This window comes from Mastacembelus armatus, chromosome 19, assembly GCF_900324485.2.
Source record: "Mastacembelus armatus chromosome 19, fMasArm1.2, whole genome shotgun sequence".
Taxonomy (NCBI): domain Eukaryota; kingdom Metazoa; phylum Chordata; class Actinopteri; order Synbranchiformes; family Mastacembelidae; genus Mastacembelus; species Mastacembelus armatus.
The window spans coordinates 14538586-14565067 of record NC_046651.1 but is presented as its reverse complement, the minus strand read 5'-3'; the positions used below and the strand labels follow the sequence as shown (position 1 = coordinate 14565067).

The window sequence follows — 26482 nt, the reverse complement described above, 5'->3', positions numbered from 1 at the left end:
AGAAACTTAAAAATCAATCATTCTCCTACTTTAACTTTCAAACCAGCTCATTTAAAAGTTATTCTAACAGCGCAGGGAACTGAACTTGTGGGTAAATCTCTATTAACTGTGACATTTTAGAATAACAAGGAGAAAAATTAGATTTTTGTACTGCTTAAATTTTAGAGTAGAGTTTTATATAAATATGGAGAATTTTGCGCACAATCTGCTCTAACAGATATGAACTGTTTTCATTTATGTATTTAAGTTGCAGGGAGAACAGCAGCTCTCTTGGTTTCTAGAGCAGAGCTCAGGGAGGTAAACAGATTAAAGTGAGAGGAAACCGGACTAGACGACCGATACTTTGCAGATCTAACTGGCAAACAGACAACAAAAACACTATATCACTATATCAATTTCATTAATATAGTTCCACTTATAAGCCATAACACTGGTTCTGTGTTGTGTTCTTACAGCTAAAGTTGAAATTCATTTTGAATTTGAAATCAAGTGGCCTCCGTGTCCAGGTCTCTTGTCATACCTCTGAGGAGTGGGTTCTGCAGGCTGCTCCTGGAGCCCTGCACTAATCGGCAGTGCATTCCTCCTCTCCATGACCTTCAGGTAATTGTTTGGCTCTAAGGTGTTGTCCCGACCACAGGCTCTACAGCCGTGGCAAGCAGCACACTCAGCGGGAAGGAAGTGCCATTTAACCTCCAGATGAAAACAAGACAACTTGTTAGGAGTCTAACAGCCAGTACAGCTAATTACTGCCGACTGGACACCTGGATCAGAAACAGTGCAAGCTCAATGATCACTGATCCTCCTCTGCCTGACACATTGATATTCATAATCTTAGTGGAGGCCGTGTGTTGCTGAGGTACCATCATGACTTTAAACTGAATATTTTATTTAGTCATGCAGGTGAATATTAATCCAGTTTCTCTTAAATTACTACGAATTTTCTTTTTTAAATAACAGTCATTTTAAACTCTTAGTTCATTTGCTCAGGGCTTCATTAAAACAGAAATCAGGTGTATTGTGCTGAAGCAGCCATCAACTACCAAAGTGTTTTTTTTCCTCTCAGATGAAGTTTATAAATATCAAATGGAGCTCATCATGTTATCCTCAAGCCTCATGTCACTGTTAAGTAATAATTCAAATGTGCTGACTGTGTGTGTGCTGTGCCATGTCTCATCCTGTGTTTCCTCAAGCCTTTCAGAGGTCATGGGAGCTTTTCTCTTACAGATCAAGTCAATCACTGTGAGCAGGCCAGAGCCACAGCAGGCCCCTCAGGATGAGAGCAGAGGAAAACACTGCTGCAGGTGGGGAGGGAATGTCCCATACTGCTACGTGTCCATGCAGTATGTAGCAGCACATTTGACTGCTGGGATTACAGCTAAACACCCACTGGAATCATCCCTCAGGCCTGTTTTCTGAAAACAGCCTTGGCTTTAACCATGTAACAATATGAGTCGGACAACGAATCACTGTTTAATGCTATGAAGTAATTACCAGAAGCTTAGATGCACTTAAGGCCAATAAATTCATGAGAAGCCCAGATAAGGTCATTAATTTGACTGTGTAAACAAAATTATCCTTTTGTGTAGCCAGGGGCCTGTCCTTCCCAGAGTCTCCCCCTAGTGGAGGAACAAAGCAAAACACACAGAGTGTTAACTTATGTAAAGCCTGGACATAGAGGGATGTGGAAAAAAAAGCTGCTCTTCATTAATGATTTTGCAAAGTTGAGCTCTGACTGTGTTCAGGAGATTAAAGATATATTTAATATAGATATATTAAAGATATTGTAATCTCAAACCTGGTAGGCATGATAAATCAATACAAAGAGACAAATTTGAAAGTATACGTGGGTATTATATGTTTGTCCAATTAGATTTAAGGTGAGCCCAGAGAATTTTTCATGTCATTCTGTACAATGAATTTCAAACATCCAAGTGAAATAAAATGTGAAACATATCGTTTCTTAGATGGACTGGGACTTTATGTTTGCTTCAAAGGCATTTGGGTCAGTAGCCTGAATTTAAATCCCACATCGTTAGCACATAGTGTAAATATCCGAAGGTATTCGTCTACCTATGAGGCTCAAGGGGAAGAATCTGTTGCTTTGTAATTAGACATTCCTTTCTGCATAGTCTCTTCTGACCCATTACTATTGGCCCTGGCAATGTGTTTCTAGGAGCTAAGGAGGCAGTCCTGCAGACAGCACGCTGACCAGGGGAGAAATACAACCAGCCTGGCCTTCTGCTTCGCTGCTGCTGGTTGCATTAGCTTAATTCTCTCCTCCACTGAGCAGATTTACACCTCTGCTCCTGATTACATCCTTGGAGAGATCAGATGTTACTGGTCTGTTAGAGCCAAAACTCACACTGTGCTGGACTCATGAATGGCTGCAGAGAGGTTAAATATCTCCTACCTGCTATTTTCTAGTGTCGTCTTTAAATACAAACTTGGCATAAGGAGAGACCTGAAATGAGATTTTGTAAGCAACGATATTTCAGCTGTGAAATTCCCTCATCCATAAAAAGTTATGGCTGGAATTCACTGGTGCAAAGTCTCCACACACATGATTTTGATATAGTAGGGTGCTAGTGGCGTCAAGACTATTAATTTGACCTTAGAATTATACATACACATGCCAAAGGTTTATGTCACTTTGGTAATTACTTCTCTAGACAATATGACGTGTCAGGCAGGATGCACTAACAGTATTATCCAGATGAAGGCAGCATTGCTTTAGACATGATACCTTCAGTGTTACTCAATAAACCACCTATCTATCAACTACGCTGCACACTACGCTGGGAGGCAAAATATATCAAAGCCTAGAATCCGATCAGTGTATTGATTTTAATCAGGCAGAATTTAAGAATTACAGAAAATGAAAATGATGAAAAATGTTCTACTCCCTGGAACGGAAAGCACAGAATCTTCCTCTTTCAAACCTTTAGCAGTGCTAATCATGAACACTGGTTACTTTGCTGCTTTGAAATGATATATAATATTACAATAATCAATATATTCTGCTTTGAAAAGTTCAACATGGTGGCAGTATATTAGAATGTCAGTTTTAAGCATCGGTGTGCATGGTGATCAATCACATTTTGCCATTTCACGGTCTGGAGGGAATCTACAAAAAAATATTAACTTATTTTATCCTTGCACAAGACATACATCTGCAGGAACTCAAAAATATAGACACGAGATGAAAGGCCAAAATCGAAAGATTTAATTAACCAGTTCAAAATTAATATTCTGTTTTTGGGACAGCATGCCTATGGCACTTTAGTTATTTCCATGTGAAGCTGAAACTAGCCGGGAACTCTGCTTCCTCATCAGACTCGTTCTCTACCCCCGATCTCCAGGTATGTTTCCTAGCAACACGTCTCACCGACTGCCTGGGAAAACCCAGTGCTTCATAACAGCCTTAGCTAATGTAGATCACCACCATTTGGCTGTCTCCTTTAAACCAAGATAATAAGCCTGTGTGCACAGGGTACATTTTGTGTTTAGTGCTGAATGCAGCACAAAATAACATCTACACACTAACTCAGGCTCAGATTTAAAATGCCAGCAGTTCTCTTTTGCTTTATAGTCCAGTGTCGACTAGTGTCTGTGCTGGTAAGAGCCGCTTGTGACAGCCGCTCGTGATAAGAGAGTGATGGAGTATCTGTATGGAGTGTGTAAAGTTGGAGGCAGTACAGAAAAACAGCATTAAAGCATTCAATCAAAGGGTTGGCTCACAGCTACCACTGCAGGTGGTTACTACAAAGTCAGTTCACAGATCACAAATATGCTCAAAGGACAGTTTGCAATCAGCAGATTCCCACACTTTCATGGTATAAAGACATTTGAAACTTCAAAAACAGTAAAATCAAAATTAGCTTCTGTCATTAATTACTGCTGCCAAATTAGAGCAGGGCTGCTATTAATGATTGTTTTCAATTGTCTATAATAGACCACAAAACACTATGGAATTCCCATAACAATTTCCTAAAGCCCATAATTATGCCATCAAATGCAATGGCCAAATCCAATCAAGTGAAATTTTTATGAATTTGCACCACTTATGTGGCCCTGGTCTTATAGAAGGACCTCTCTCAAGATGTTTTTGATTTTAAGACTTTATTATTGCAGTTTGAATTACACTCACTTAACTTATTGTTAAATACAGTTAGTCTTTATCAAATTACCTCAAAATTGCTGACACACAGAAAACTATATGTTACTGCAGTATAGGAATAATGTATGGCCACATCTAACAATCATTTAAAATTTTGATTAGGTCAATAATTATTTCCTTATTGATTAATTATTTATTTGGGGTTTAACATGTTACAAAAATACAACATAATAATAGCTCAAGTGTACATCGGGGTCCAACAGCAATTTTTGTCTCTAGAGCAAAACTGTTTATGTGAAAAACTGTGCAAAAGAATTAATTTCCAATAAGACAGGAAAAAGCTGGAATGTCACACATTTGAAAGCCTACAACCACTACATGCTTGGCATTACTGCTTAAATTACTTATTAATCAGTATAACTGCAGAATAATTTACTGTTTAACAATGTATTATTAAAGTAATCACTGCAGCTCTATTTCACAGACTCATTACAGACATGCCACTAAAATGGTATCATCATATTCCTAACCTTATACAGTATCATGCCATCACTGGTTGTCCATTATGTTTTATAGAGATATTAAATCTGCAATAAAGAACAGAGGCTGGTATTTACAGTGGGCACGGTGTTAAACTGACTCACTGACAATGTTTGGTTTCGTATTTCTGAAGAGCGGTGTAGATGTTCACACCAAAAGCTAAAATAACAGAGCCCTTGTTCTATCCACAAGTGATGTTCGCTCTGTCATTTAGTGCAATTCATTCAGTCAGTTTACTGAACAACTCAGTGACAACTCTGCCGAGATAGAAAGGGGCCTTATGGTTTCTGCATGACACTGTCCGTGACATCTGTACACAACACTCCACCAACATACTGACATCTATTGCTTGTTTACCAGGAGCTACAAGAGACACATGTACATTTCAATGGCAGTGGGTGATGTAAATGCAAATCCTTTTCATTACCCTGTAGGTGGACATTCAGAATGGTAAATACCATATTATTATGTTACCAAGATTAATTGCATGGTATTTTCTTGTTTATTAGATCATTAACTCTATATAGCATCAGTAAATACAGGGAAAAAGAGAGGGGGTTGGCATCATGCTTACATGGTAAGACTTTTGCATTTGAGCTCGCAGATACTGCTGCTTGCAATTTGAAGTTTAATCCATGCTAAATAACCTAAGTTAGTTTTGCTCATACATTTAACATCCCATTAAACATCAAAACAAAACAAACTCTGTATATCAGAACTGTGAACATACATCCCCAAAAGCTGCTGTATGTTCTCTTTGTTGGCCATATTAGGAGTATAATAACAAGTACTAAATATGCCCTTTAATGTATGTATGTTGGGTCTCCATTTGGAAGAACAGCCTTGAAACCTTATATGTATTTGAGATTGGATTTATGCATGGCTGTTGATTTATGGGAACACTGTCCTCTTTCATTATGCTAAGAAGACGTTAAAGGAGAACCATGCACATTTGCAGCCACACAGCAAATGAAAGCGTGTCAAGAGGGAAGGGAAATATACATATTATTCCAGGCTGAAATGACAAATGAGACGGGGATAGAGTGTGTTGTAAATACATTTCTCCTGGAGAGAAGGAGCTAGCTCACAGCTTTCCCACTACAAAGCCCCTGGAAATCCTCTCAATTAAGCAATGCATTTTCCTATGCTTTGAGGAGAGAGAGGGTGAAGCATAATGCCTGAGCACAAATCACTGAGAGTCTATTGAAATAGCTGCCAGTTAACTATGTAATATTACCACTGCTGAAATGCTTCACCCTTTATCCCTTTTCAATTGCAAGGCAAGATATTGAGTGTGCACTGGGGATTCTTGATAAGTGAATTATGCCATTGATGAAACTTTTTATTCCCACCTCACAGTTGGAGAATGAACTTATCATTGCAATGCAATAAGTAGATTACATGTCAATAAAAGAAAGAATTTGACCCTCTTTGCACTTTGTCAAGTTTTATTGTTTTACAACTTTAAATCACTGTGCAAGTAATAAAGCTTTGATACTCATCACCCTAAAACTTTTCAATGCCCAAGGGAAAACAAACGTGTAAAACCCCCATATAAGTCAATATTTAGAGGCAGTAACTTTTGGCAGAAATTGCAGGCTTGATTCTATGTTGATAGACTGGATTTTTTTCTTATTGGTAGGTTACACTAAGACTTTGACTTTTCTTGTTACTCCATTATTTCAGCCTTTCTGCTGTTTATTTCTGCTTTACTGGAACAAAGTTTACCATAATGATTATTACTGAGGTCTGGATCCTGACTGAAACCACTCCTGTGAAGCTAAGGCTTTATGTTTGGGGTTATCTTGCTGAGAAATAAATCTTTCAAACACCCTTTCTTGCCAGATTGCAGTGGGTTTCCTTCACGTCCTCGTGTATTTTTGTTACATTTATGTTCCCTGTACCTTCAGACTACAGAGAAACATCTGCACAGCATGATGCTACTATGCATCACGGTATATAACGTCATGTTGGCTTTGTCTTAACTACTGTTTTTCTCTGTGCCCCCAGTAGAGCTGCTCTTGGTGAATCCCAGTGGCATCGAGCCCTTCAGCCTCTTCAGAGAGTCTCCATTTCATGAATGACCTTACAATATTCTGACTGATATTCACAGCCTTGAAAACCTTCTTGTTCTCCTACTCTGTTACTTCTCAATAAACTTGGCACAGGTTTCTTTGACTACCTTGTATTTAGCCAGGACACTGACTAACAGCTGTTGGACCTTCCAGAATCACTGTCCTGATGTTTTAATGTTAAACCTAAAATTACTATCTAATCACTAAACTCACCTAAAATCATAATTTGATCACACACAAATGTTGCTACATTGTTAATTAAAAAAACAAAAGAAGCTGGATCTACTTAGACGTCTATTCAAACTCTGCATTAACACTTTCAGTTTATACCCTCAGGGAGGCACTAGAGACAAGTTAAGAGTCACTAGTAGTGTGTACAGCCAGTCCTTCAAATGCAATCTGGATGCTGTTGTTTTTTTTTGTAACAGAAAAAGCTAGCCCCTATCTTATTTGTATCTATCAGGTTTTATATTCTCATGTGTTAGTCACCAACACTAACACTATAGCCACTGATCAACAACTAGGAGTGGTTGAGTTAGTGGCCATTAATGGTTATTCATTTTTTTGTGCTGGCATAACATTCACTCCTTTATCTTTTCACATGGAACCAGCTGAAGACATAAATTGTAAACTGTAAAAGTGTTTGATGTTTAAGTTACAATGTAGTCAATTGAAGATGGTTTAACACTGAGCAAGGGCTATATTGCAAACCATCACGTTTTGCCATTCTAAGTATGGTACTACTTTGTAGAGACGGTAATGGTCCTTAGAGAGCCAGAAATTAAAGCCATGAAATGAACTGGAAGAAAGAACAAGAAAAAGGAGACAATCATGAGAGTAAATAACTGTTATGATAGTAAAACTGACAGCTGCTATTGAATATGACTTATTCCAGCAATTTATCATCTATACCTGGGCAAATGAAGCTCATATTCTGTGTATACTGTACCATGTAATCAGAACGTAAAATTCACAGTCCATAATGACTGGTTCCACCAAGAATTAAATGGATTTTACCATCATTATTTTAATGAGACATTTTATAGTCTGGCAAAATGGGTTAAACCACTGTGAGCTACAGCAATACAAGTGATCTCATGACTCCTTTTCCTAAATAAAACTCCAAGGGAAAAGATGTCATTCAGTGTTCCTAATTAGGACAGCAGAGTTTTATAAACCCCAACTTTCTTGAGATGTAAAAAAACACCTTCAAACAACAGATGCTGCAGTTTGAGCATTTCTCCTCAGGCGGACACCCACTCACAAAGTGTCAGCAGAACAGGAGAATATGAGCCACCTGGGGCAAACAATTGGAAAAGGTGGTTTTATGGTACAGACAATGGGGCCGGTAAATAAATTTACCAAATGTGCAGGCTACAATGAAGTGATTATTTGGAAAATGAAGGTTCAACAGCACAATTTTACAGCAGCCATGTGGTGAAAGTCACAAGATTTCCTTCCAAATAGTGAAGTGACTAGTGATTGTTTTAAGCATCTAAAACACCACATATTAACATACAGTGTAGCACTGCATTATGATTAAAGACTATATGCCATGCCTTGTGTATTCCAAAATGATATCCCACCAACACCAAAAGCGATGCACACATTGGTAATTATAGTGTATTTCAGTTTAAAGCTTCTACAGACACTACAAACTGACTTAATTGGTCATACTCTAATTATTAATTTGAAATCAAAACACATTAAACCCATCGAGTGTAGAGAACTGCAGAAAACTTGTCAGCCTGTGTGTTTCAGATGGGAGTCCCATGACACAATTTATTATTTATCACTTTAACACAATTAAAACTATGAGAAATTAATAAATTATTTCCATGATGGGTTGTTATGGTGCAGCAGTGTGAAGAAACCACAACAGAGAAATTTAAGTATGACCTTTGCCAGTTTCTATAAAGACAAAATTTAAGATTGCATGAAACAGAACAAAAATGACACTGGTGGTTTTTTGGTTCATCTATGCTTCAAATATGGGCCACATTCCAGATTCATGCTTTTAGCTTTGAAAAAGAGAAATGATCGCTTGGCGAGCAGACACATTATGTAAATAAGATTGCATTAGCCTATATAAAAGTCATTCTGTGGTGTAACATCTTGGTATAAAATGCCTGTGTGTTGATAATGAAGTGGCTGTTGTGAGTTCTGTCAGTCAAGCTTGCAGAAAGCTTCATTTTTCACTGATCAGTTGAAGTGATGAAGCACGCATGATCGCATGTTTGTTTTGAGCATCTATTTTCAGCATCTCCTGCCACAGACAAAAAATGAGGCAAACACCTTTTATTTTTTTTTAAAAATACATACATTTAAAAAGTTTATTCAGAAGTCATGTCAGTAGTGAATTGGGAACAGTCAATATTATTGAAATCCAAGGTTACAGCAATCTAGGACAAGGTCTTAACGATGATAATGCGACAAGAGTTAGTTGTATGTGCACTCCAAAGTGTAATCAATAAAATCTATGATAGGTTCTCACATACCAACTCTGTCAAGTCCCTGTCAAGTCAAAACCTACAGACCCTTTTGTGTTTCATATAAATGCCACATAATCTTATGGTACGTTAATAGAAAAAGAGTCATGATCAAATCTTATACAAAAACCTGAAATAAAATAAAATCATATATACAAACCTCTGTACATAGTGGGAATATGAAGAGATGGATATTATGCTTTAATGAGCTATGTGCTCTCATAAACTTGAGACTGGGTCAGTACTGAAAGCTGCTGGTTCAAGCTCACCTGTCTGAACACAATCTCAAGTCATGATAAAGTCTTGAAGTGGCATGGTGTTGGTTCTAGGCAGCATCTACAAATTCAGTGACTACTCATGTGTGCAACATGCTCCCTGTTGTAGACTGCATCATTGTCAGACTGAAGGTAAAGGAAAAAGGAAAACATTTTAAAAAGATAAGAGGGGGCGGGCTGCAGTGAGGTATTCATCTTGTCAAGCTGGAACACAGAGCGAGGAATGTGTGGGTAAAGGCAACCCGCTTTTTGGGGGGAGCAGTTAATGTTGATGTTGTTTTTGTTGTGTTGTCAGTGTGTTGTTTGGTCCTACTGTCAGCGTCTTTGTTCACTGTACAATTCCTGAATCGATGGAGGCTTGTTTTCTGGTTGTCTTAGGAGGGGGTGGAGGAGGGGTCTTGCTGGGCAGAGGAGGTGGAACGGGCTGAAAACAGAGACAACAGTAACCTTGAAATCTCATTTTTCTCATGTGAAGATAACTAGGCTTTCTGCTAAAACACAAAACACAGGATTAAACGTTGCTATCACTCCCAAATTGACTGACAGATCTTTTAATACAAGGACTAATGCCAGGATCAGCTTACACAACATTTATATCTTGTAAGATGGCCACTATGTCAGATTAGGTGATCACAGAGTCTTAAATGCTTAGACTACATGCTTGTCAGATTACATGATGAACCCTACAGTTCCTTTGCAGTTTCAAATGAACTGAACAGGAAGGGTAGGTCTCTGCACCAAAGGAAAAATCTGTTGCTTTTAACACAAATTGTTATTGCAAAGCTAACTTTCCTTCTAGACTACCACATATATTGGTTGGGCTCATATCATGTATCCTGATCCAGGCGCAACACAAGACACCTTAAACTAAACTATTAATGTTTCCTGATACTGTTAAATGTTCCTTTAAATTAACAATGTTTGCAAAAACCACAGGAGAACAGCCCTATATTAGTTGAGATCACAAAAAGTTTAAAAGGGAAACTACTGAGTTACATTTTAATGAATATCCTTAATATTTAATACTGAACTGGTTTCAACTTAAACTATTAGAATAACTGAAATTTAAACTGATTAAATCCTGAAATATTTGAGCTTTTCTCTCCACCTCTATTCCCTTTCTAAGACACCTGAGTTCACAACAGAAACAAATAAAAAGTAATACTGGTCAAAGACCTCACCTCTGCCTCCATTATGGAAAGTAAATGAAGAGAAGCTGTCATTCAGTCTCAGAACACCTGCTCTTTCTACGTTACTGTCAGTCTGCTGCCACACTGTCTGTGCCCAGGCACGGTTTTACTACCTGTCCACGGGCCGTGACAGTGGATAAATACGATTAGTTAACAGAGTGGCAAGGTGAGAGGATGGCTAGCGTAGACGTCGGTGAGTGTGGAGAGATGAGCTGCTGATTAACAGCAGGAGAGCTCCTGATGGATGTGAGAGGTAAAGTAATCATCCAATCAATCACGTCTGAACGTCGGACCGGCTGGGAGGAACAAGTATAAATAACAGCAGGGTGGACAGGAGGGTGTAGGCCCATGCTGCTAACCGACTGATGCCAGCACATTAGAAAAATGATGCACAAATGCAGCACAAACATAAATGTGAGAGTAACACATGCATGAACACGCAGACATAAATGCACGCACATTACACAGGACTTACAGAGGTAGGGGATATTTTAGGAGGTTGACCCAGATGTCAAGTGCATGTAGCAACCTCTTGTTTCATTGTAAGTGCCATGCATCATTAAGAAGCACCTCTCTGCCCTAATTAAAACACCTACCCTTTGATGTGGCGGGGGTGGTGGAGGCGTCGAGGGACTCATCAAGTCTTGATTATCTTGCAGGTTGCCGTAATCAGCCATGTTGCCTTTGACAGGCAGTGGAGGAGGGATTTCACCCTTGTCAGAGCAGCCCATTCCATTCAGATCTGGACCTGTGCAAGAGGGCGCTCATCAGCTCACATTCATTATCAAAGCACATTTGTATTACTACGCAGTATTACTAGAGTAGGTCACATGTTCCTATTTCAACATTTTTAAGACTAACTGCACCATATGTTTGAATTAATATAGAGCCATGAGACACAGTAGCACACTGTGTCTTGTGGTAACAACTATCCAACCACAACAACCAGTTAACACACTGAGCCCATTATATGTGGTGCTGCTGTTAACAGCCACCACAATGAGAAAGAGACAGATTTAGAAATGAATCTGTAGTGCAGTCATTCTGACAGTCAAGACAGATCATTTGAATAGCTAATTAAAGAAGTGTAGCTAATATCACACATTCAGTTGTGTTATACATAACTGAGATCACATGTGCAGCAGCATCTGATACAAGTGACGCAAGAAGTAAAATGCAGAGGCAGACGGTGGAAGCTTTAGGCCAAGGAAGATACAATCCCATTAGAGTGTTTATTTGAATGGGATTCAGAGGAAAGTGGAACTGCTAAAATTGCTCTTACTGGAAACAGTGTGCAGTGTAGTAAAGGTGAGTTTGCTCCTAGGTGTGATGGGTGGGGGTCCTGAGGAGGAGCTGGAGGAAGGAGGAGGTGGTCCAGGGGACACAGAGAGGCGGCGGTCTCCACCTATCGGGTTGAGAACTTGACTCTTTGGTCTCTGGGGCCGCAGCGGGCTGATCTGTGTGATGATGTATTTAAAAAAAAAAAGAAAAACAGTATCAGAGACTGAGTCATTAGTGAGCACTCAAAATAAAATAACCTACATTACACAAGTCATTAAAACACAATGGGACAACATTTACAGTGGCAAATGAGTTGATTCTATGATGACAGAGAATCAATAAAAGATCATTTAAAGAAGGAAATTTGCTTCACGTCTTTAGAGACCTTTGCATGTGTATCCACATGCATATTAAGTGGGCTATTGGCATTCCGAAAGGAAAAACCGTTTGAATAAATATGCTTGTTGGGTTGCAATATCTTATTTGTGGTTACAAATAATTGTCTACATGCAAGACTGCATTCTCCTAGCTTTATTATGGCTGGCATTTATTATGGCTGGCATATGAAAAGATATGTCCTGAGGGCTATTCCACACTGTAGGCCACATTAACAAACAATTTTGTAATTGGCCAAACTCAAACAGCCAGGCACAAGGGAGACACTGAAAATAACAGACTTCATTCAGGGTGTAATTTTTTTCCAGGTTGTTAAAACACAAAACTAAAAACTGGATTTGAGAGAGGAAAAAGCCGCTTCTTAATTTTTGTGTTTTATACATAACTACTGCATCTTTCAATTGCTTGGTAACCACCAGAGACCCTTAGGTGCTCTACCCTTGACCCCTGAGGCAAGAGGTTCCTATCACAAGCCAGACGGCTCCACCACTGCCTGGGGCCTCCTTTGGACCCCATTCCTGTCCTTATCTTAATGCCGTTAGCCAGGGAGCATTCCCGCTGGGCATGCAGAACACAGTGATACCTCTTTGCTGTTATGGACACAGTGGTGGTGAAGGACATGAGCACAACAGAGGGGGGAGGAAGATAAAGATATGCAGAGTGCAAAGAGAACTTGGGGGAGATGTCGAGTGGTAGGAATGTGAACCAAGTGATGTAGACAAAGTGAAAGATTTAAACAGAGCAGAATATTGAAAGACTGAAAGGTAAAACTCTTGCTAGAGATACAATATTTACTACAACGTAAAAATGTGAAAGAAAATTTTTCAATAATTTATTATGTTATTTTGAACAAAAATATAAAAGTTTCCTGAGAGAGTGAGCTTTTGGAAAGTCCATTTTGTGCATTTTTGTCTGATTTTAGTTGTGGCAATACAAGAAAGATCAGCAGTCACCAAAATTCTTAGGAACCATAAATATCCACAGGAATCCACAAAAAACAGCAAAGAAACATTTATTGTTGCAGGTCAGTATAACACAAAGAAGAAAGGAACAACAGGGAGCAAACTGCCAGTCCAAATCTTTTTGTGTTTTTCCGATGTAAATAGCTCACCTATTTGCCTCTTTTTCAACCACAAATATCCACAGCAAATTTCACTACAGCTGTGTAGGACAGAAAGAAAGGAAAACAGAGCAGGGCAATACAGAATGTGTCAAGGAAGAAACGGAAAATAAGGTGAAGATAAATGTAAAAGAAAAAGAAAAGACTGCGGCTTTGAAGAGAAGAAGAGAAGGGTCATTTTTTTAATACCGTTTCAGAGAGTATGACAGCATCAGCTGGCTGCAGTGAAATCTCTGTGGTCTTCATGTCTTTGTCAAAGATCTCCTGGTGCTTACTGTTCCTCTTCTCCTTCTTTCTCTCTTTGCGCTCCCTCTCAGGCTCGTCCCGATCCAGCTTGTCCTGAGACTTGGTGTGTAGCTTCTTTGGCAGGAGTGGCTCCAGGGCAAAACTGAATAAACAATAAAGAAAATGTGATAATTGAACAGTAATTAAAAAACACTTTTTATACTGCTCATATGGGATGACCAAATGCCAAAGGGGAGTGCCCTGAAAATATATGAACCAGGTGTTACCCATCTGATCCAGGCCTGGAGGGTGAGTTGTCAGAGGAGATGGAGGTGACTGAAGCCACTGACAGTGGCCTCTGGGAAGAGGGCATGGTGAAGGAGCGAACCATGGAGAGAGGACGAGGCCCCCGGCGTTCGTCACCTGCCGGCTGACATCGCACAGAGGGAAAAAATCAGAAATACTGAGAAATAGCTCAGCTTAAAACTCACTCACTGCTTGGAAGTTATCCATGAAATCGCTTTTTTAGTTAGACTGTGCTCTGAGCAGTGTATGGACTCACAGTACTATAAGTATTCTTTTATATGCTTTGTTTATTGACTGTACAAAGAAACTAATGTAGTAAATATAGGACATTTTGAGTGTTATTTGATTTGCAGTTATTTTTGACAGTGAGACAAAACAAATCTGGTAAAAGGATAAGAAGCTGAACAGCTATAGAAAATGACATGAGCAGTGATAGAGGCCTATAACATATTAAGGCAACAGGACCAAAGACTTGTAGTACTGTTCTTGAACCCTAAATATCAGCCTAATGGAAGGAATATTCTAAACTGTGAGTCTACAGCCCCACTAGCAGCTGTAAGGCATGTTAATAAGCTCACAATGACAACGCTGTTCAGCAGGTAATGTCATCTTTGTGTATGTACACTGGTGTAATGGACAGGGAAACTAAGTGTGAAGATCATTCGCTGTATTATCCTAAGCCTATATACATTAGATAACTCCGACTGCAGCAACATAATCTTAAAAAAATAGATGAAAGAAGAAAAGTCCTCTTGAGGAAAAATGTGGTAACAGTAGCTCTAATGATGAAGCCTTCTGCATATAAAAAAGTTTTTTCCAGCAAAGTAAGACTCCTTTACATATCTGATTGGATAGCCTTATTATAACACCCCAGCAAGTGATGGCTTTTCTCTCATTTAAAAAGGTCACCACCCTCTGCCTTTAAACTGAGCAAGGGCTAGTTTACCTCAGGCAAGATTGAGGGAAGAGATTGGCCAAGCAACAATTAAATCTGCAAAGGAAAAGAGAGATGGGAAGTAGTCCCCAGCAACACCCCACTACCTTATTTTAACAAGTAGTTTCTTTGCCCGTTCTGTTATTTATGTTTCCAGGCAGTGGTTTTAGCTTCTAACCCCACTCTTTCTAAGTCATTTTAGCTTCTTGTGAAACTAAATTAAGTTGTTGTAGTTTCTTGTTTAGTTTTTTGGCTGGTGGAGTTTTATACTAATAGATCTGGAGAGTTTTACAATCGAGGCAACCATCTTGACACGTTCACCTAAATGCCTCATCACAAAGTACTGCTTGTACTGAGTGCTGTATTTCAAATACAGAAAGAGAAAAAAGTATTGAATAAATGTTAAAACTAAAGATATCTCTGGTCAAACAAAAGAAAAAGAAGACCAGAACCTGACATGATGGATTTTTAAAAAGTGTAATAACCTGTTGCGATGTTATGGCATTTCTAAAAAACACAAAATTCATTTCCTGGAAACTTATGGCCAAACACAAGAGAAGAAGCGAAGGTGCAGATTCCATTACATACACTATAGTGCCTGCTAAAAAGCTTTTTTCTTACTTTTGTGTAAGAGAAAGGTCACAGAAAGTAAAGGCTCTTACCAGTGTCTTTACCCCATATTGTTTCTCCACCTTCTCTCGAAGTTGCTTGAAACAGGCTTCCATGCGGTCGTGGAAAGGCCGCAGTGCCTCTGTGACCTTCTCACCGTGGATGCGAACACCTTCAGCGAGGTGCGGGATCTGGTGGAGAAAAACAGCAGCATAAGAAACCTTCATCCAACACACCCTGGAGAGATGAGAGGTTACCTTTGTGCATGTTTTTCATTCATCAGATGAACACTACTGTCCCGCCACATACATCCAATTTAACACACACGACCTTTGGTGTCTTGGCTGAGCAGACTCAGCACAAGCATTAAATGTACATCAGTGTGAGTGTGTCTGTGTTCTCAAAGAGAAAATATATCACTGCAACCTTATCCAGGTGGAAGCAGCCTGTATTAGAGAAAGCTGTTGCCATGACACCCCCTCCCTTTCCTTCCATCACAACAATCAACACATCATAACGCAGGTATATTAAACATGACACACAGAAAGCAGTGTAGGCATGTTTGTGTGACAGATGCTGTCCTCTCCACTTCTGACGCAAATAAAGACGCAACGCAACTTTTCAAATGCAACGTAGGCAGCTGGAGAACAGCAAACTCTTAACTCATAACAGAGGCAACTCAGGTAGAATGAGAGAGAGAGAGAGAGAGAGAGAGAGAGAGAGAATAAGAGCAAGGGAGAGACAGAAACTGCTGAAAATAGTAATTAGGAAACCCCAGTGCCACAGTCAGTGTCAGCAAGCTCTGCTGACTAAATCTGGCAAGAGGAGGAAGCGTTATCCCTCAGGGAGAGAACGTTTGAGGGTTTTTTTTTCCTTCTACTGGTTGAAATCACAGGTTAAGTTTCTTTTTCTTTGTGCTACTTGCCTTGTTTGGCTATGGTAAAGCAATGAAGAATTACACAATAACTTACTAGAAACCAAAGAGGTTACAGTCAGCTGTGGTAATAACAGATCTTTTCCTTTCCTATTGCAGCTGTAACAATATTCCCTGACTGTGAGAATTACCATTAAAGGTGAAAGAGGAGGCAGTTTGTGCTTTTATGCATATATAAACTACATTAGAGAGGATTTAATTCAAATGTCAGGTGTGTTGCATTTTCACATTTGAAAAACAAAGAAACACTATACTGCAGAGTGCATCATTTTAAGTGCAGTGGCTTTTTATGGGTAACAAATGCACCTAAGAGAAGAAGTATGTGAAAGATGTTATTGTTCCATCTGCAAGATGGAATAATAACATGCTGTTATATTAAGAGACTTTTTGTTCTTTTTCTACAATGTACTGAACAAATGCAACAAATAATTGACTCAGAGAAAAAGCATCTGCCATAGGTAAACTAGTAATAAGAAGACTATGTGTATGTGTCTGCACAAACCTCTGATTTCCCAGAGCCTGTTTGGCTTTACAGCCGCCTATAGCAAGAACTCATTTCATTCAGATGACACCAATTCAGTTTTGTGATGCAACCTTTTGTAATAATGTTGAACGATGAATGTTTTATTCAAACATGTTTCAACACGTGGAGGATTTACTCAGGGACAAAAACCTACTAATGCAGAAACACATCTATGATGTTTGGAAACCATTTAGCTTCAGGTTCCCAGTCACTGCACCAAATACACCAAACAGCATCCTGTGTTTGGAGAAGCACACAGTGAGTAGATAAATTTGAAAAGTGGGACTGAACATGTATCACAGCACCTAAAATCTGGGATGCTTCACTCACTTGATGTTAGTTACTGTGCTGTGCCACAAAACCAAAGCTTTGGCACAGAAAGATAAACGAGAGGAGGCTACAGACACCCTCAAGGATTTCCCCTGATATTGAGCACCTTCATCATCACCGCTGGGACCTCTTGGAAAAGAGAGAAAGTAAGTGCAGAGAGGAGAAGGCTGAAAGAGAAAAGGTGAAGGAAAAGAAAGAGAGGCAGAAGAGGAAAGGGTTAGAAATAAGAGAAAAGGGAGGGAGAGAGTCAGATGAGTGAAGTGTTGTAAGACTAAAAAGATAGAAATTGGAAGAAAAGCAGTGAGAATGAGAGCTGAGGCAAGATTCACGTCTCCCAGGATACCCACATCTTTTTATAGACCTCAGGATGATTGAGTGCAACTGAGTGGCGGCATGGCAACAGAAATCTGCTTGGTGGCAGCACAGAAATAAGCTCATTGTGGGCGACACTCAAGGTTGCTACATAGACATGCGTGAGTTCAGTGGTTTAATTACATGTAACATCTTTAAAAAAAACCCCAACAATCTTCTTAAAAGTTTTACTCCTATCCAGCAGTCTACATTATACATATTATCTTATATGAGGCCGATGTTAACACCACATAATTAGACTTTGGAGACCTGGTGCCTCATTTATAAAACCCAGCACGGAATACACTCAGATTCCAGAAGAAGTAACAATGCATAAATTCAGTGACAAAAAGGTACATTTTGTTCTTTTTACAGTTGCAGTGCAAGATAAACCTCTTCTGTGTCAGATACTGAAATGCCAGCTGGGAAGAAAGAGCAAAGAGAGGATTTGTATGGTCATCTTAAGAAGGATCAAGGTTCCTGCAGCAGTTACAGTGTCAGCTTTAGAAGATGACACTGCCAATAAACAAACATGAGGTCAGATACAGTAAGTTAAACATGGCAAAAACTACATGTAGTGGACTTTAGTGTTTTCCTGCTGCTCATGTTCTGTGTCTGCTGGCAGACACACTGGCCTGTCACAAGTTATTGTGTCAATTATATATAGTTAGTATAAATAGGCATAGCTCATTAGTGGTGATGTATGTTAATTAGTGTTAGTGTCCAAACAGAGGCCTACTTGATAAATTGCTCATAACTTTGGTCTAGGTTTCCTTGATTTTGTGCTCCCCAGTCAATAATAATCTGCTGCAGCTTTAATTGTGGGGAAAATGATTGGGACATAATGGAACTCAGACATTTATTGTAAAATGGAAGCAAACCAGATTGCTTTGACCAAAGCAACAAATATAAAATATAGGTCTGGACTTTTTTCTGCAGTACCATAACTACTTCATAAGTTGCCAGGTTTATTTTTTTTCAGTATTCCCCAAAAACATAAATGTAGAGGTTCCTCATGTATACAACTTTCTGTCAGTATATTTCAAGGTGAAGATTATTTGAACTATTTTACATTTCTAGTGGACGTGCAGTGATTACAAAGAAAACCCTACTCATAGTCTAGTTATACAGAGGTAAATGCCAGTTATATCAGATGATAAGAAGCATGAAGAAAATGGTATTGCTGTTTAATATCAGCAATGTCTCTCAAAGCCCACTGAAACCTGTCCCTCTGTAATGCAGTGAGCGGACTTCAGAGACACACCCTGGGGTGCTGGGACAGCCACACTACCTTTGAGATGGCTGGTATTAAGGCCATGATGACATATTAATAGCTGTCAGGAAGGTCACAAAGGTCTTGGAGACATACATAGCCAGTGGTGAGTCAGACTAATAAGCAGTCCATATGATACAGGAGATAAAGGGAGCAAAATTATGAGTTAAGAACCAAAAGGACACCATAAGGTAGACAGAACTGTCACTGAATGATTTTTCTTACACAGTATGCATATGTTGATATGTTGCTGATTCCCCATGAAAACAGCTTTTTTTGGTCTCAGATTTAATCTATTAATCCCTAGATTCCCAATAACAACTTTTAATATAGCAAATCATGCTGCAGTGAGAATTTTAAGCATCTGTCCAGAGTGTTCGCTAATTACGACCAGAAACATCACAGAAAATACCTACTTTGTATTTGCCAGGGAGCTTTTACAGTACCTAATTTCCTGATTTCCAGTTGCTCATTTCCTTTCTAATTACTAGACAAGAACAATGGGTATTTCAGAATAACAGTGCACACTGGCTCATTTCTCCCTGTTTAGTGTGTTCATTGGAGCGGGTGCGCCTTCATTTGTCTCATTTAGACAGATTCAAGATGTGAGATAAACATGCATGCAGGCTCTGGCAAAGAGACAGCTGATACTAGTTCAAATCAACAACTCCACCTTAGTCATCTCTTTTAAATGTTCACTGTGTATTTTTGGTTTGGGCTCAGCTTTCTCTCTGACGGGATGTTCACACCAAACCACTATTAAATGTGTGTTTTGGTACTTCCGGAAAAAAATAAAAAACTTAGTTGAGGCCTTCACACACACACACACACACACACACACACACACACACACACACACACACACACACACACACACACACACACACACACACACACACACACACACACACTCCATCCATCAATCTAATCCTTCGGGGTCTCAGTTGAAATCTCAACTGGATACAAAAATGGATTCACATCTGAGCCACACATTGGAAACAACACAAAGCTTTGAATAAAAAAAAAAAGTCAAGAGTTTTACAGTATTGTTCAGTGCAAGGTAAAATCTGGTTGAATACTCCAACCTTGTCAGATACAATGCACTGTGATATTCACTTTTTTCCAGGAGTGCCAAATTTATTTTTAGAATACCCTCAACTGTTCTGTCAACTCCTACTTCAATCAGTGATTTCATACACCCCCCCCCAAAAAAGTAAAGAGTAACAACTAATTTGGAAAATAGTAAAAACATTCTTACTTCTAGGAAAAATAACCCTGTAACCATGTGAGCAGCATCCTGAATGACATCAAGCTTGAAGATTTCGTCAAAAGCAGGGAAGCACAATACCTGCAAATCCCTAGGTGAATTCTTGTGCTTCATAAAAGACAAAGAGTTTCACAAAAACAAACTTTTCAGATTTGGAGGAGTTCCACCACAGATACCAAGAACCAAGTCAGCCTATTTCACAACAGTGGAGAGTTAAACAACTAGTGCAAATTCAATTAACATCCTTTTCCTTGCAATTACTGATAGAAAGCAGATAGAGAAACTTGTATCAGTGCTCAGTTCCTGGGTGAACCATAAGGTAGAAAACCATGACTTCCTGAATATTAAAGTGACTCAGAGTTCAGAGATAAAAAGAGCAACACAAGAGCAAAACAAAATAAAAACCCAGAGTACAATGTCTAAAATCCCAAAAGGGAAGAATTTTTTGTTATTCCTCTATATCCAAGAGTTTAATAAAGGTGAGCTACAAATAAGCTAAAAACATGTTGAGTTTCATGATCAGCTATTTGCACTATGTGCACTTCCTTCGGGCTCAGTGGGGGTGCAAAGCTCGCAAAACCACCAATGCTAATCTCTCGCTGCCTCTTCATGTAGCAGAGCATCCTCCCTAACTTCTGAGTGTTTGCTTTAGCACTTTCCCTCGCTATTATCTCCATTGAACTCTTTACACACTTTTCCCCTGCTCACTTCAGTTACTGTCTTTGGATACTCTTGGAAGTGCACTCACAAGTTCTTCAACTGATATTATATTTTCAGCTGTAACCTTTCAGAGTGACTTTTTTTTTTTTTGCCGTAGCAGCGCTTTGCTTAGGTGACAGCGTTTTAGACATAAATGCCATAATATAGAGAACTGGAAATGCATTCTTCAGCATTCCACTCCACTGTGTTCTGTACCTGCATAGGAAGGCCTTTCAGCTGTCAAACCACATTGCCTGGTTTCAAGATGGCCACTAGTTGGTGGTGTACTGCTCCCAAAAGTCTCATGCTAATGCCAATAAAACTACTAAACCGATAACAATTTAAACTTGCATATAAGGGCCAATGCAATTTAAGCATGTTGAAAGGCCAACAGAATAAAAGAATAGCCCAAACTGAGTTCACACAGATTAATGATTCGCAATTACACTGAAAGGCCAAGTGGCAAGAATTTCCATTTTGCCTCTCCTTTTCCTCCATGCTCAGTATTTTAGAATATGTCAAACACTCCGTATGTGCCATACGTATGACCATTCTGAGCTTCAGTCTTACCTGCCAGGCGATGAGGTCCTTTAGCTTCTCTATCTTCTCAAGGTCCTCTGGGTGTTCCTGCATGTACTTGTCATTGAAAAATGCCTGGTGAAGAGGGAGAAAAACTTCTAGAGTAAGTATGTTTATATGAAAATACTAAGAGGAAAGGGAATTTAAAAGACTGAAAGAAGAAACTGAAATGTGGAAGAGGTTGTGAAATAAAAAAAAAAGAAACAGGAGAACAAAACTGACGAGCCAAGGGGAAATGCATTGGGAGGAGCTGTTAAGATGAGAAAAAAAAATTACTGAAGACATCAGTCTCTCCTCTAACACCTGCACTATTTCACTGAGATGAAGGCATGACCTTAGGGCAAAGAATCCACATTGCTCTTCCTCTGACTCATATTGCACCGTTTCACAAGACCAATATGATTCTATTCCAGGTAGTGATATATGCTGGGAAACCAACAGGCTATGTTTTTTTTTTTTTATTTTTATCATCACACACAAGGTAAAAAGAGTTTCCCTTTCCGTGAGTCACTATGGCTGTAACAGTGAATAGTGTGTAGCCCATAAACCAGCAAGAAAACTAGAAATGTGATGAAAAACAGGATTGAAGGAAGATTGAGTTGAGCTATTCGAAAGAAAAAAGGGCCTGGTAACATTCAACAAAACCAGATTTAAGGTGACCGATGGTTTTGAGAGGCAAACAGGATGTGAGCATGTAGTCACCAGGCGTAATAATAAAAAATTTGATCTGATCACATGAGAGCCTCTTGGATTTAAAATATGAATGACACATGATTCTAAGGCTCGAAATTAAGCCTGGGAAAAATAATTGCCTCAAGACATCAGAATGGTCCAGAGCCTTTTCATCTAACTGTCTCTGAAAAAGTACATTTTCCAAAATGTCAAATATTAATTACAGTCATGCGCATAAAGGAATATAGGTTGAGTAATAGAAATGAGAGCAATATGAAACCATAGCTTTTTCATGTTAATTACCTTCTCATAGTTGGCAAAACCTCCCATGACAGCTGGGTCCACAATCCCATTCAGGAGCATGGAGAGGGGGTTGATGGGAAGGTTGGGGTCCGTGAGATGCCTCTGCACCATGCTGCTGATCTTTTCATTGGTCAGCTGCATTGTTTCTATGGCGTTCTCCAGTGGACTGATCTCTTCCTACGAAGCAAAGTAAGTGTAGGTGTCATCAAATGTTCTCAGCACTGACACACTTGGTTAAGTACAAATCCAGATCAAAAACAGAGTAGGTTATTAGAAGAAGGAACTCTTAACTAATCTATGATAGATTAGCAATGAATCCTGTTCCAGGGGAATTTTACTTCTAATGTCAAGGGAATATGATTGGTAGTTTTGTGAAAAGAGGAACAAAATATGGGAAATGTCATAAAAACCACTACTATGTGAAACAGAATTCACTCAATCCATGTAACTCCATATGGGTGATGAGAAAAAAGAAAAAAAATCACCTGCTTGCAGCTTGCCAGTAAGAATTTGGAAAAAAAACATTCTTGGCTTCTTGAGTAAATGTCAGATTTAAACCACAGCCAGAAAAATAAAGATGTGCCAGGGTGACAAATCTCCAATCTGTGCCAGTGTGTCTCAGGCCAGCTTGATAAAAAGCATTGTCAGATGGAATGGTTTAAGCTTGGTGAATCTTAGGCCAGTCATTAAGCTTTAAATAGAGAGTCTGACCTCAGGGATCTGGTTTCTCCCTGGCTCATCTGGAGGGCAAGCTGCTCCTGACAGTATGTTCCAACCCAGCCTGAAGAAACAGGCCTTTGCACTGAATTACAGCAGCAATGGAGAATGATACGTCACTGCATAGATTCATAAGTTAGGGGGATCATGTCTTTGTAGTGAAATGATTGTGCTAAAGATGTAGTGACCAGAAGGATCACTGTGGAGAGCTAAATGCCCAAACTGTTAGGTGTGTGGGTGTCATGGGGTGCTATTGCATGACTATGAATGCAGAGGGAGCAGACTGTAGTAAACACTGTGGCTGAAGATATATCTGAGAAGAGGAAAAGTATCCCTTTCTGATGCTTTTCTTCAACACAGGCATAAAAACAACCAATCCACGCAACAAATACAGTGTAACTGAGGTAATACGTTGGCTAATTATGCTAATTAGTACTACTAACAAATTAAAATGAGGCTGGCGTCTTGGCTCTATGTGACACTGTACCTTGCTTGTGTGCTCAAGTTTATATTACTGTAGTAATTTTTCCAAATTTGATCTTCAAAAAGCCAATATCTAAGCCCCTAAATGGTGACACAACATTTTAATTGGTTAAACAACAGAACTAAACATGTGGCAGTTTCAGTGGAATGTTGGTTTACCCTATCCAAGGGCATCAAAACATTTGTTGTTGTCAGACCATCCACTTATAAACAGGTTTTCTATATAGCAATTTAGGTAATTCTATTACAGCATCAGATCAACAGCAAGTGAGTTCTGAACTCATTTCTTGTTGTATTTGTGCTGTGCTGCTATTTTCTGTGCTTTAAGGAGTGCTTGGTGAATCAATGTGAGCCCTCTGGCAGAGAGCGAACGTGCCCTGTCGTTAGTTTGGGGAGTGGCACGCCTGCTGTCTATACCGCTTAAGTGGACAAATCATATTGATTGCCTCTGAGCAAGGCTGCAGATCCTCATCTGATTAGGAGTCTTGCCTAGCACGCAGGCCTTTCTCGTACTCACTGTAGAGACTGACTTCACTTCAAACCAGCGCAGGATGCCAGGAAGTTTGTAGGCTGTTGTGTATGTGGTCCTTTCAATCCACATGTTCTGTAGGCAAAAAGACGTAGGCAAATAATCAGACATTTGAAAAGAAACACAGCTATGACGTCAACTAGATACATCTATTTGATCAATTTGCAGCTGTTATTGCAAGCCGCAGTGAAACAAGCCTTAAAACTGTATTATATCATAATGTTATATATTAAAGAAAAGCAATTCAGCCTTTTAGCATACATACTTAAAGATGGCAAATTAGAAAGATGTGTATCATAATAACATGTGTAATAGATTTAACAGACACAATATGTCAAGCAATAAATATCTATCAGCTCCCCTCCTGGTCTGAAAACTTCTAAGATGAATTAAAGCATGTCTGTGTCGTCCGCGTCACTTATAACCTAGATATTAATTGTGCAGAAAAAATATTTTATTAGATGTCAAAGGCATAAACGTCAAACAATAATCCCACAAATATATTCCAAGACAGCTAAAGCAAAACTGCAACTGAAAAAGCAGAAACCAATCAAAACAGACAACATTACACAATTTGCTTCTTCTCAGCATCAGAGAAGACACACAAGCTATTTGATCTTGGAGTTTATCTATTTGATCTATTTGAGTTTGGATATGATCATTCTGCTTACTTTAATGTACCCTTTTAAAGATATTATCTTCTAAATGTGCATCTTTTGCTCTTTTAGTGGAGCTTGTTCGTAGAAATATCTGTTCTATACATAAAACGTGTCTGTAAGTGAGAGACAAAAATATTTGAGAGGAAAAAATAATGTTATGTAACATGTTTAACTAATCTAGGTAGCATTTTTAATTTCTAAAAAAACTAGATTGATCAAAATATCATTTCAAAGGAGTATGAAAATAATTTTCATGATGTCTAATGTTAACACATAAACTGCTTAAAAATAAAATGAACAAGCTAAGCCGCAATGAACAAACATAGAACCAAACAAAAAAGCAATTACCGCAAACTCGTTGTCAGGATCCTTTTCTCCCTTCCTCACTGGCCTGGAATACTGGAATTTATGGACTTCATTTACTGTGTAGAAGCTGGGGAAGAAAAAATTCAGCACCTGAGTAAATTAAAACTGTTATGGGCAATATACAGGTTGCCTCAAAGGTTGATTGCTTTGCTTTGGGTCAAACACAGAACAGGTCCACTTCGACTGTCAAGATCTGTGGCATTTAGCATGTTGGTTTAGAGTAGTTGTCTAAGGCATGGCCTCATCTATTTTTTTTAGGTAGAACATATCACTGGCAGCTGAAATTAGGTCAACATTTCACACATGTAGAGAAGCTGCATCGTACCTGACAGAGGAGAATGACTAGCAGAGATGGACTTGCCAAATCAGGTTAATAGACTTGCCACAGTAGGAAAATGACTGTATTGCATAGTGACTATGGGAGCAGCTGGCTGGCTACATAAATAGTTCCCTATATAGATGAACAACGTGCTAGTTTCCCACCTTTATTGCCAACAAAATTTACATTTGTACTCTTCGGGGGAAATGAGTACAGATCTACTCTCCTCCCACAGCATATTGCATCTCCACTTCCTAAAACCATGGCACATGGTTCAAAGAGCATGGTTTGTCTTTATTAGCAAACAATTCTGAATAAAATATGAAATAAATTAATGCTGCTCCAAAGTCACTGCCGTTTTATGTTTATAGTAGCACCAATAATTGTGTGCAGATGGGCTGCTAAAACATTTGAACTCTTTCTACTGGGTATTGTGAACGTTTTGCTTATGAACCATCTACGCAGAAAGACAGGACTGAGGCTTAATGCACTCAAGTCATTTAGTACTTTACACTGACAAACAGATGTTCCCTTCTGTGCTTGGTCACAAAGAGCAACACACCTTTTAATGAACATGATGAGACCCATCCCAAAAAAAAAAAAGGCTTTAACCTGCAAACTGAGCATCTAAGGTTCTGATCTAAACAGATTAACAGACCATGCTACCCCAGTGAAGCCTTTTAAATATTAGCTGGATGGGCAGACATGATGCAGCAGCATCGTCCAGACAAAGCAAGGTCAAAAAGGGGGTTTGCTCTGCCTGCTGCTGTGACCCTTTAGCTCAGTCTCATTGCTATGCACCACTAATTTGTTTGCACTGAATGAGAGAATAAATAACAGAGATACAGAAACACAGAGAGACAACTAGAAAAAGTAAGTTGAGAGCTGGAGAAAGAAGCAGAGACTAGAGCAGACAGAGAA

At 39.1% G+C, this 26482-nt stretch overlaps 1 protein-coding gene across 2 annotated transcripts in view; it reads right to left on the bottom strand.

Annotated features, from left to right (window-relative positions):
- Positions 1 to 9015: 9015 nt before the first annotated feature.
- Positions 9016 to 26482, bottom strand: part of dock1 (dedicator of cytokinesis 1) — a 150097-nt gene continuing 132630 nt past the window's right edge. For both annotated transcript variants that reach the window (XM_026315329.1, XM_026315330.1), the window contains exons 43-52: positions 25225 to 25309; positions 24206 to 24292; positions 22489 to 22665; positions 21505 to 21588; positions 15611 to 15748; positions 13996 to 14138; positions 13673 to 13871; positions 11969 to 12143; positions 11283 to 11434; positions 9016 to 9920 (exon numbers count right to left, since the gene is read on the bottom strand). In XM_026315329.1, the coding sequence (XP_026171114.1) occupies positions 9825 to 9920; positions 11283 to 11434; positions 11969 to 12143; positions 13673 to 13871; positions 13996 to 14138; positions 15611 to 15748; positions 21505 to 21588; positions 22489 to 22665; positions 24206 to 24292; positions 25225 to 25309 (1336 nt within the window). In that variant the 3' untranslated portion in view covers positions 9016 to 9824. The remainder of the gene's footprint in view (positions 9921 to 11282; positions 11435 to 11968; positions 12144 to 13672; positions 13872 to 13995; positions 14139 to 15610; positions 15749 to 21504; positions 21589 to 22488; positions 22666 to 24205; positions 24293 to 25224; positions 25310 to 26482) is intronic.